Here is a 12,500-nt window from a genome sequence, read left to right on the forward strand (position 1 = left end):
ATAACTCTTGAACTGTTTTTCTACGTAGTGAACGTGTTATGTGTCTGGTTCTTTTTCACCTGGGAAGTTGTGTAAGGTTCATTGGTGCACTTGATGCTTTATAGTAGTGGTTACAATTAGTAACATTTTTATATCACTGTACGTTCATATACCGTTTCATACGCATGACTTTATTTAATCCACACCACAGGTAGATGATGGATATGAGGTGCTTGGGGATGTCTCCATCATACAAATAGTTACCTTGAGTTCTTGAGAGACTCACAGATCATATAGCTAATAAGTATCGGAATCTTTTCACATTCAGGTTTTCATTCTTAAAATCCTGTATGCTTGATGCTGTAGCATTGAGCCTCAGGTTTCCTACGTGACCGAACCCTGGAGTGCTTTGGAATAACTAGGAAGGAGGTGAAAATGCAGATCCCTGGGTCACCATCCCCCAGAGGGTCTCTCTCAGGTCTGGGGTGGGGCTCAGGAACATTTTATAAGGAAACACCCTCGCTGATGTCATGGTGGCACTTTGAGAAATACTGCTCACACTAAATCACCACAGCCCCTAATGTGCTTCACTTTAAGAGCAAAGGAGATACTATTTAAAAAGCACTTTGTAATCCCAAAAGTGCTGTGCAGTTGTTAGTTGTTACTTATGCCTCTACAGAATGGGAGATAGTTTTGTGGAATTACTTTCTGAGTAGCTGCTTTACTAGAGATGCTCACTCCATCAACTTCCTCAGAGCCAGCAGTTAATAACTAAAAATTTTATTTTTATTTTTTAAGATTTTACTGATCTCTCTGACAGAGAGGGAGAGAGAGCACCAGCAGGCAGAGCAGCAGGCTTCCAGCTGAGTAGAGCACCTGATATGGGGCTCCAGCCCAGGACCCTGGGAATATGACCTGAGCTGAAGGCAGAGGCGCACCCAGGCACCCCAATAGCTAAAAATTTTAAAATTTTAATTGCATACACACATATATGCTGTTTATTTTAAATACTTCTCTATCATTATATATAGTGCCTCCAACTTACAGTGTGTGATTACAGAAAAGCAGCAAGTCATACCTGCATTTTATAGCTGGAAAAATGGAACCAAGTGCTTTCATCATGAGAGAGCAAGCTAGAGCTGGGAGTTAAGATTCAGTGCTAGATAACTCCGTTCTTTACTAAATTTCAGAGTAAAGTTAAATAATAGTTGATTTTCTTTGGTAGAAAAGTCACACACACTCAAAAAGGAACTTTGTTGTTACGCTTAAAGTGCGACAATGCCATATGGGTCCATACATGATTTTCGTATGTGTTAGGCATTCCTGCCCTTTTCTTTCTTTCCTTCCCTTCTTTCTTTATTTCCTTCTTTTTCTTCCTTCCTCCCTCCCTCACTCCCTCTCCTCCTTTCCCTTCCTTCCTCCATCCCTCCTTGCTTCTTTGTTTGTTTGTTTTAAAGATTTTATTTATTTATTTGACAGAGATCACAAGTAGGCAGAGAGGCAGGCAGAGACAGAGGAGGAAGCAGGCCCCCCGCGGAGCAGCGAGCCCGATGCGATGCGGGGCTCTGTCCCAGGACTCTGGGATCATGACCTGAGCCGAAGACAGAGGCTTTAACCCACTGAGCCACCCAGGCGCCCCCTGTTTGTTTTTTTAATTTATTTGTTTAAAGAGAGGCAAAGGGAGAGGGAGAATTCCAAGCAGGCTCCACACCCAGCGCAGACTCTGACGTGGGGCTCCATCTTACAACCCCAAGTCATGACCTGAGCTGAAATCAAGAGTTGGATGCTTAACTGACTGAGCCACCCAGGTGCCTCAATTCCTGGCCATTTCTTGAGAAGAATGTGATGATGTGACAGTCCTGCCTCCCAGTCAGCCCCGTGGAGGGGAAGGATCTCAGAACTGCAGGAAGTGCATGATCACATCCCGCAAAAGCAGCAAGAACTTGTGTCTGGTAAAGAGGAAAGCACTCACAACTCCTGGGATGTCTGAGAACATTGCTGAGTAGTGGTACTTAAACCACTCTATGTGAAATGTCGGTGTGCCACTTGCATGGCCCTCTCCCCTATTCAGGTGCATAAAGGAAAGGGGGGGGGAGAAATGAAGGGGAGGATGTTAAGCATTTTTTATTTCCTGGCATCATTAGGATTATGCGCAGCTAAATATCCTTTATCTGCACTTGGAAAAGAAAACAGAAGGCATTAGTCTTGGCTACATCCCTTGCCACTTAATGGAAATATTCTTTATGGATGGTTTTTCCAGCCTGGCTGCTTACTTTCTTGTCTTCCTTCCACAAGTACTAATTGAGCATCTATCACGTGCCAGGTGCTCTGATGTCTCTTCAGTAATACATGAACAATTTGGAAGTGACCTTCTAAGTAAAACTGTTGGGAATATATCAAGTACTTAATAAGTACATGTGTGTCTTTACCCCTCCAGGATTTGAGTTCAGGTCCTCTCTTCAATTTTTAATTGATTTGAAATGAAACAAGAATTTCTTGAAGACACAAAGACCATCTGTGTGTACTTGCTTTAAAATGATCTATTCCTTAAAGATTAAATTTGAAATTCTTATAAGCCAAATTAACTGATCCAGCATTAAGCTCTGTCTGAATTGTCCCACATTCAGGCATTGAGCACCTGTTTCCATTGCTGCTCATCTGGTCCAGGCCTTGGTCGCCTCACTGAGGCCCCTGGAACAGCCCCCTGGTTGCTCCCTGTGCTGCTCCTGTGTTCCCTACAGTTCTTCAACTGCCAGAGCAGTCCTTCCAGAACCTAAATGAAATCCCACATCACTGTCTTACCTGGTATCCTCCACTGGCTTTCATCTGCATTTAGAATAATAGCTCCTCACTGTGACCTACGGTATCCTCGTGAGCTGGGCTTTTCCGGTCCGTAAGTCCCCATCTAGTAATTTTCTCCTTTGCCCCGGGTATGAGTGTATTACCGTCCGTCTGCCCTGCCACATTGTAAGCTCCTGGAACAGTGCCGGACACAACAGGCTTACTCACTGACTTTGGGCTCTTAAAGGGCTCCTGTGGTGAATCTTCTCATAAACCAGTGGTCCCTCTTCCTGATTTTTGTGTTTACTTGCCTATAGCAAAACACGTCTAGCTGGAAACAAGGCACTCAGAATATTGAGACATTTGGGGATATGATGGTTTGGGACTCGAGTGGGGCTCGGCATATTTTTCTGTAAAGGGCTACATACCTTTTAGGGTTTGGGGCCACGTGGTTTCTGTCACAGCTACTCTGCCACTGTAGCAAGAAGGTAACCATAGGTAATACTGAAGTAAATCAGTCTGGCTGTCTTCCAATAAAACTTTTTATAAAGGGGTGCCTGGGTGGCTCAGTGGGTTAAAGCCTCTGCCTTCGGCTCAGGTCATGGTCTCAGGGTCCTGGGATCGGGCCCCACATCGGGCTCTCTGCTTAGTGGGGAACCTGCTTCCCCTTCTCTCTCTGCCTGCCTCTCTGCCTACTTGTGATCTCTCTCTGTCAAAATAAATAAAATTTAAAAAAAAAAACCTTTTTACAAAAACACTGAAATTTGCATTTCATATAATTTCCATGTTAATGTGAAATATTCTTTTGATTCGTTCCCTATTCATTTAAAATTATAAAAGTGCAGGGACGCCTGGGTGGCTCAGTTGGTTAAGCCGCTGCCTTCGGCTCAGGTCATGATCCCAGTGTCCTGGGATCGAGTCCCACATCGGGCTCCTTGCTCATCAGGGAGCCTGCTTCTCCCTCTGCCTCTGCCTGCCATTCTGTCTGCCTGTGCTTGCTCTCTCTCCCTCTCTCTCTCTGACAAATAAATAAAATCTTTAAAAAAAAAAATTATAAAAGTGCACTTCACTCATAGCCCATACAAAAATAGGTGGGGGCTTGGATTGGGCCACCAGCTGTGATTTGTCAGTCCCTGTGATGGAGCTGAGACTGTTTTCTCCGAGTGGGAGGTGCAGCTGAGTGTTCCCTAGGCTTTAACCAGCTCACTTCAACAAGGTAGTTGTGACTCTGTACACAGCTCTTGGATCTTCTAAAAGCTGGTTGGAAGGCTAAGCGAGGCAGAACCTGAACCCAGTTGCAGCTGAAAATTAAAGGCACAATTGTGAGAGAAGATTTATCTATTTGCTCATCTTGTGATGATTCAAGAACCCAGTGCAGATAACTTTTTTTTTTTAAGATTTTATTTATTTATTTGACAGAAATCACAAGTAGGCAGAGAGGCAGGCAGAGAGAGAGGAGGAAGCAGGCTCCCCGCTGAGCAGAAAGCCCGATGCGGGGCCCGAACCCAGGACCTGGGATCATGACCCGAGCCGAAGGCAGCGGCTTAACCCACTGAGCCACCCAGGCGCCCCCAGATAACGTTTTTTTCAAAGAATTCCCTGAAATAGCTGTTTTTGTCTTTGTCTTTGTTTTTGCTTTTGTTTGTAGGTACACAACAAAACATTTGAATGATGAGACTACCTCCAAGCAAATCAAGACCATGCTGCAGTAGCAGCTGTGGCGTGCGCACCTGCTGTGGGCGGAAGACAGTATTCTGCAGTGACTGGGAATGCACAGTTTTTAGTGATTGCAATTACTATCTCATGTACTCTTGCTTTTTATTTCTTGCCTCTGTTCCTCTTCCCTCTTTTTTAATCATGTTCTTGTTCCTAAGACTTCTTTTCTGTGCCAAAATCAGTAAAGTTATACTCTGAAGGGATACTGTCCTTTCAAACGGGCCATCTAAGGCAGCTAATTATGCATTGCATTGGGGTCTCTACTGAGAAAAATTCTGTGACTTGAACTAAATATTTTTAAATGTGGATTTTTTTTGAAAACTAATATTTAATACTGCTTCTCCTGCATGGCAAAACTGCCTACTCTGCTATTTAAAAACCCTCAATGACTTTATTTTCTACTGCCGCTTTTTTCGTGTGCAGCCAAACGAAAGGTTTAAATTAACTGTGTTGTACAAATGGTACCCAACACAAACTTCTTTTTAAATTAGTAAGACTTTTGTTTAAAGGTTTAAGTTTGCATTTGACTTTTTTTGTAAGGATGTATGTTGTGTGTTCAACCTTTATTAACTAACGTTAAAAACTGTGATGTGTGCGTAGAATATTACGTATGCATGTTCATGTTTCAAGAATGGCTGTTGATGATAAAATAAAAATCAGCTTTCATTTTTCTAAGTGTGGCTTGGTTTACTGGTGTTTTGTTTTTAAGCTTGTAAAGCCTCCCCTGTGTTATTTTAGCGGAATGCATACAAACATCAAATATTTCCACTTCTTGTAGAGGAGAACTGGTTCTTTGTTATTAGGTTTTTTCTTCATTATTGTCTATGTAGGTAGTTTTCATTGCTTTTAAAATCCTGCCAAACGCAGTAAGACCACTGATCTTGTTGTTAATCTGCTTTTTACTCTGGATTTACTTTTGTATGGTTGTAGTAATAGGGGGAAAACTGCACTTGCCTGACTCACGGTTCCCAGGAGTGAGAGGGTAGTCACAGGAGGCGAAGAGGGAGGGTGGCAGGAAGAGCAGTCCTCACCATGGGGAGGAGCATGTGTGTAAGGGGGGCTTGAAGCCACAAGCCTTGACACCAGTGGTAGAAAACCAGTGTGTATGTTATTTGAAGATCATAAAACCTTAATCATGAGATCAGAATGTCCTGATTGTGAGATGCAGCTTAAAGGTTGTCTAGTCCCGTTGTGCTGGTGGTGTGATGAGTGTCTTGAATGTCTCTGCTCTGGTGCATTTGAAGTGGAAGGAGTCCCAGAGGCTTCCATCAAATCCTTTGGCTTAGTATAAGTGCTGGATCATGATGCCCACAGCGCCACCATGGACTCCCTGCTGACCTCCTTGGCCTTCATCGCATGCTCTCCCAGTGCATACCCAGCTCGTCTTCAGCTCAGCTGCCTGCAGCTTACAAGTTGCATGTGATGTCACACCTCCCTAACTCTGGCTGGTCCCCAAACCTGCCCTGCCCTTCCCCACTCACGTCCATCTGATGAGCAGCAGCTTGCATTTTTTGAGACCTTCTTCATGAAGCCTTCAGGATAACATTAACCCCAGTCTTCTAAGAGTATTGTAATGGATTAAATTGTGGCTCCCTAAAGGATATGTATACCTGGAACCTGAAAATACAACCTTATTTGGAACAAGGGTATTTGCAGATATAATCAAGGATCTGCAGATGAGACCATTCAGAATTAGAGTAGGCCCTAAATCCAATGACAAACCCTTGTAAGAGAAAAGAAGGGGAAACAGACTCCACGAAAGGCCACGTGAAGATGGAGGCAGATAGGAGCAGCACATCGACGAGCCACAGAGCCAAGACTGGCTGGCAATCACCCAACGCTGGAAGAGAGTCATGGGATACCTTCTCCCTCCAGAAGAAGGGAGTCTCCAGAAGGAGCCAACCCTGCTGCCACCTCTGGTCTCCAGGACTGTGAGAGGACACACTTCTACCCTACACACTACACACATCTGTGGTAGTTTGCTACGGCAGCCCTGGGAATCTTTTTAACACAGGTGTCTCATCCAGTGCCTCTGATACCTGACTACGTTTGTGGGTACCTTTTCTGACCCTGTGAGAACTCAGAAAAGAGCCATGTCTGATTTTCCCTCTGCCCCAAGGATCTTGTACAGTGCCCAGACTGTAATAGGGGACAAGCGAATGCTCGAACGGAGTGAAAGAATACAAGTAAAAAATAATGAGGCGGCTGGAAGAGAAAAGGCAATACGGCTGTGGCCTGTGTGGTCGGCACAGCTCACGCTCCGCATTTTGGAGAAGTAGAAGAATCTGTAACTCTGGACTGAGGGCTGGCAAGCTGGTCTGTGGGCCAGCCCACCCCGCTCCTATTTTTGTACAGCCTGTGAACTAAGAATACCTTTTACATTCGTAAAAGGTTGAGAAAAATCAAAAGACTATTTCATAGCATGTGTGAAGTATACAAAATTCAAATTCCAGTGTCCACAAATAAAATTTTATTGGAACACAGCCTCACTCACTTGTTCACATATTATTTTTGGCTATTTTTGCACTACAACAGCAGAATGGAATTCTTGTGACAGAAGCCATATGGCCCTCAGCGGCAAAAATATTTACTATCTGGCCCTTTACAGAAAGAGTTTGCTGACCCCTTCGCTAGTTACAAGAGCAGGTTTATTCGAGAACCGGGTATGATGGAAGTACGGGGCTGCAGGGAGATAAAAGGAGCTGCCCCTGCTGCCACGGATTTAATTTCAGGTCTAATGGTTGCCATTCAGCTGGCCAAAGAGAACAAATTGGCAACTTCCCACCTACCAAGTCTGATCTCATTTACTATTCGTCCTAGAGTGAAGGATGATGATACTGGCCATGGGCTCACCAAAAATGAGGGCCAGGGTGAGTGGGCAGGATCTGCCCTGTGTATTGGAGGGAGGTGGGACCCTGCTCCACTTTGGTAAGTCTTCATCACTCAGAGCTGGGCCTCCTTTCATCCCCTCTCTCTAAAACACAGCTCTGCTCAGTATCTCTACCCCTCTCCGGCCAGTGCTTGCGCACTCTTCCGTCTTCTCTCACCATACAAAGTACCCATTGCATCGTGATGGGCACTCTTCACCAGTGCCCCTTTTGTACAGCTCTCAGTGTGGGCAAGTAAGACATTTCAATCAGCTATTTCCCCCTTACAGATTGGGATTAAAAAGCACTGGACTATTTTGAGAGTGCTCCAAACATTTTAGACTTGTCGTAAAGATAGTATTGGTGCTCGAATCTAGGTCTTTTAAAAATGCTGTTCTGGTTCCATTCGAGATTGCAGTAAACTCCAGCTCATAAATTCTTATAATCCCTTACAGAGTATATTTCAAACTCTGTACAGGGTGATCACAGAAGATGGCATGGAAGGATCTCTGCCATAAGAGTCAGGAAACCCAAGCCACATCATTTCTTTGGAATTCTGTCTCATTGGTAAAATGAGAGAATTGAAACAAAATCTCTAGTGTTTGATTCCATGTTGTTTACTGCATGTCTTGTATATACTATCTGCAAAAGGCAGCAGGAATGTGAACAGTTAAAACAGACTGGAGCTGGTGGACTGCAGTTTAAGTCAGTGTGACTTTGGGTGATGGGTAATACTTGAATACCTACTCCTCTACAGCGGCCCTGAGGATTATGCCCAGATAATGCCAGTAATGCCTAGTACATATCAAAGTGCTCACTGTCCAAGGGGAACCTTCATACACTATTGGTGGGAATGCAAGCTGGTGCAGACACTCTGGAAAACAGTATGGAGTTTCCTCAAAACGTTGAAAATAGAGCTACCCTACAACCCAGCAATTGCACTACTGGGTACTTACCCTAAAGATACAAATGTAGTGACCTGAAATGGCACGTGCACCCCAATGTTTATAGCAGCAATGTCCACAATAGCCAATCTATGGAAAGAGCCTACATGTCCGTCAACAGATGAATGGACAAAGAAGGTGTGTGTGTGTGTGTGTGGGTGTGTGTGTGTACGCACGCGCGCGCGCGCACACACACACACACACACAGAGTGGAATATTATGCAGCCATCAAAAAGATGAAATCCTGCCCTTTGCAACGACGTGGATGGAACTAGAGGGTATTATGTTAAGCAAAATAAGTTAATCAGAGAAAGACAGTTATCACATGATCTCACTGATATGAAGAATTTGAGAAACAAGACAGAGGATCATAGGGGAAGGGAGGAAAAAATGAAGACAAAACCAGAGAGGGAGACAAACCATAAAAACTCTTAATCTCAGGATTGCTGGAGGGGAGGGGTGTGGGAGGGATGGGGTGGCTGGATGATGGACATTGGGGAGGGTATGTGCTAATGGTGAGCGCTGTGAATTGAGTAAGGCTGATGAATCACAGACCTGTACCCCTGAAACAAATAATACATTATATGTTAATTTTTTTAAAAAGTGCTCACTGTCAGTTTTATTATGTCTACCATAACATTTAATTGTATTAAAAACAACAACACAGTCTATTCCAAGTGTCCTGTCCATTAACATGTATTGTTTTCCATTTATTCTGGAGTAGTCAGCAGTACCAGTTCTACTTCCCTCAGTCAGGGTGCTAGGCAAAGCTGCACAATTTTGAAGAACCCTATAAAGATCCTATAACTAATAGACACTGTGTGGTTGTTCCAGTTTTCTAAATGGACAGGCGGTTCACAATGATTTTAAGCATCAAGCTCTAGTGTACTGATACATTGCTTCGGTCATTGTGTTCACAAGCATATCTTTATGTCAGTCAACATTTAATAAGTACCTTTCCAGAGCCCACTTAGACTTTGTCCCAGGACTAGTGCTCGGGAGGGCCTGAATGGAGGAGGGCAGCATGTTCTGGGTGTTCAGAGAGGGCATTCGGATAGAAGAAGCAGTAAAAGGAAATGTTGAGTGTATATTCTTCATGGTGTGGCCTGAATATTGTGTTGACACAAAACACCAGGATCATTCAAGACTTTTTTTGGAGAAATTCCTCAATAATGTGTGGTTGTAGGAGAAATAGTATGGCTTTTCTAAATGCAATAGACTTGGGTTCAAATTTATGCCATTCATATTTATTCTTCCATCCCTTTACTCAAATTTAACTTCTTATATGCACCATTCCATACTTTGCTTTATTCACTTAATATGAATTGGAAGTTCCATATTTTTATATAAAAAGTGTTTTCTTTCTTCTTGAATGCTGTCTAGTATTCCATTGTATGGATATACCACAACTTACTTAAGCATCCCTCTGTTTGATGGACTCTGGTTTTTTCCAGACTACTGTGAACAACAGCGTGAGGACGAGCCTTCATGTATGTGTGCAAGTATCGTGTGTCTCCTTCACCTCACATCCATCACCCCTGGCCATGCTAAGCGTGCTGTTCCTTGAGCACAGGGTGGTCATTCTGTCCGAAGTCCTTTGCAGTGGCAGGTTCCCCCTACTGGATTGTGGATGGGTCATGCCCTTCATCTTTGTGCAGATGTTACTTTCCAGGCAGGCCTACCTTGACCCTGCTGTTGAAAATGACAACCTCCCAGACACTCCGCAACACGTGTACTCTGTTTTTGTCTCCACTGCACTTATCTAGAACCTGCTGTTTTAGCCTGGAGTGTCCATGAGAAGCAGAGCATGAGCAAGGGCTGTGCACTGTGGGCAATTTTGGGAGGAGGTCCCAGGGAGCAGAACCAGGGGCTGGGCAGAGTGAAACAGGCCAGGAGGGAAAGCCAATACAAGGCTGGGTTCTTAAGTTGGGACTCTGTGCCTCTGGCCCTTCTGGGAAATTTTGTAGAAAGCCCCTTGGATCTGTCCTTCTGGAGGCAGACAAGGGGAGTATTCATCCACCAGTGCCCATCTGTGGTTGGTCAAAGTTTACAATAGGAGGCCTGGCCCAACCCTTCTTTATCCTTCTCTCTCTGCCCTCAGACGTATCTCCCAAAGTAGCACATTTGTCAGTGACACCTGGGAAAGTCATGCTGTTGATCAATGTGCTTGACCAAAGTGGAATCTTAGGGCATGTTCAGCTCTGAGGAGGCCCTGGGTTCCCATAACCAGTGTCGGCAGTCTCCTGTGTATCACTCATCATGGCAGGAATTAACAAAGCAATTGTGGACTTTTTGTTTCGTGCCTGTGTCATACCCCAGATGGTTGGTTCCATTAGAGCAGGACCAGGTCTGTTCCCTGCACTGCTATATTCCCAGTGTCCAGATGTAACCATTATTAGATTGACTTTAATCACTATACAGTATAGTTGAGGATACTAAGGGCTATGGGAAAATTAAGGTAGATTGGGAGGGCTGGGCAGAGGATCCGTTAGCAATTTAGTGGGGTGGACAAGTCTTGCCTCATGAGAGCCAAGACTGAAAGAGGGAAGGCAGTTAGCAGTGAGGGTATCTGGGGAGAGGTGTCCCAGATAGAGCCGAGAACAAGGGCAGACACCTCAAAGCAAGAGAGTGCCTGATGACCAGAGGATGTCAGGGAGAGAGGTGGGTCTGAGGGGTAATGAGATCAGATCATGTAAAGCCATAGCAGCCACCAGAGGACTTTAGATTTTGCTCTGAGGCATCAGAGGGCTCTGGGCAAGGAGTGATATAAACTGATATATTTGATAAGTTTTAACTCTAACTCTCTAACTGCCTTGCCAAGAACAGATTGAGATGAGACAAGACAGGCAAGGAGACCAGTTAAGGAATTCTAAGAGGCAATTAATCAGTCGAGGCAAGGAATAAAGGCAGATCGTTGCAGTGGGTGTGGGGAGGAGGCATCAGATTCGGTATATATTTTGAGGGAGAGCCACAGGTGTCCCCCACAGATTGGAGTTAAGAATGATCCAAGTTCGGGGCTTGAACACCTGGAAGGAGGAACAGGATGGGAAAGAAGTGGGAAGGAGGTGAGTGGAGCATATTTGGCAGGAGCAGCGAGATTGTCTCTGGCTCAGTAAGCACTAGCATCTTTCACTACTTAAGCGCTTTTGCCCTGAGATTCTGGCCCCCGTTGGTCCAAAGGGAGAGTGTTTTTCCAGGAGCATTAGGCAGCAAGAGGGTGGGAGATGGGAGGGGCATTGAAGGTGGACACCAAAACGGTTTGGATAGGGAAAAGACTCCACTGTATGGGTTCTGGTCCCCTTTCTACCTGTCAGTGGCTTTATGACCCATTCTCCCTATTTCTAAGGTCCCACCTCAGATCTGGAAAAGCTGCTCAGGCAACACTGGCCTCTGGGCAGTGCCCTATGTGCTTTGGGAGGTCCTAAGAAAGGGAAGAGCTGCACAGGGATGGTCAAAGGCAGAGAGATGCTTCTTCTTTCAGACCCCTATAGCTACAAGGCAGCTCATCTACACCACCTCCTCTGCTGGCCACCAGCTCACAGCTCCTGGAGACTCTGACTTAGCTGCTGAAAGGGGATTTTAGACAAGGACCGTCCTGTGAGTACTGTTAGGGTGGGCTCTCTAGAGGGTCCTACGACGGGAGGAAAATAATTTTGAGGGGCCACCGTATGTGAGCATGTTATTGAGGGGTACAAACACATAGAGTGCTGGTTCACAGTCTTCTTGGGAGCTTCAGGTTCCTGGGTATGATCTGAGACTGGCCCCTGTAATCAGAGGGCAGGGAGAGAGACCTAAGAAAGCAGGAGGCCACTTCAGGTCGGTAGTTTTAATGTCAGTGAAGGGAACTTACACACAGGTCGTCTTGGGTGGCAACAAGATGAGTGGGCACGTGCCCTCCAAATCTTAAAAGTTTATAAAGAGGCCCTAATTGTGTTCATTTATACACCATGCGGGTGTTTTCAACATTGCATCACCATCTCAAGGCTGTGTCCTTGCAGCAGGCTCTGAGGGCAGAAAAGGCAAGTGGAACCCTCTTTCCAAGGTCAGGGGAGGATGTGAGGAGGCTGGGAGCGCCTGGGCCAGCTCACAGGTCAGTCGCGTCTTTTTGACAATGTTCTCTAACATGGATACTTTAACCTCTGGTTTACAGGAGAGGAAACAGAAGTTCGGAGAGGTTGTGTAACTTGCCTAAATTCACACCACTACCTGCAAG

The 12,500-nt window shown here is 45.0% G+C and overlaps 1 protein-coding gene across 1 annotated transcript in view; it reads left to right on the top strand.

The window, feature by feature from the left end:
* The window catches only part of LOC111146847 (family with sequence similarity 49 member B), a 38,676-nt gene extending 33,525 nt beyond the window's left edge, over nucleotides 1–5,151 (top strand). Inside the window, exon 10 of the mRNA XM_022502554.1 lies at nucleotides 4,409–5,151. Coding sequence (XP_022358262.1) covers nucleotides 4,409–4,472 — 64 coding nt within the window. The 3' untranslated portion in view covers nucleotides 4,473–5,151. The remainder of the gene's footprint in view (nucleotides 1–4,408) is intronic.
* Nucleotides 5,152–12,500: the final 7,349 nt, after the last annotated feature.

This window comes from Enhydra lutris, unplaced genomic scaffold (genome assembly GCF_002288905.1).
Source record: "Enhydra lutris kenyoni isolate GAN:26980312 unplaced genomic scaffold, ASM228890v2 scaffoldscaffold14, whole genome shotgun sequence".
Lineage (NCBI taxonomy): Eukaryota > Metazoa > Chordata > Mammalia > Carnivora > Mustelidae > Enhydra > Enhydra lutris.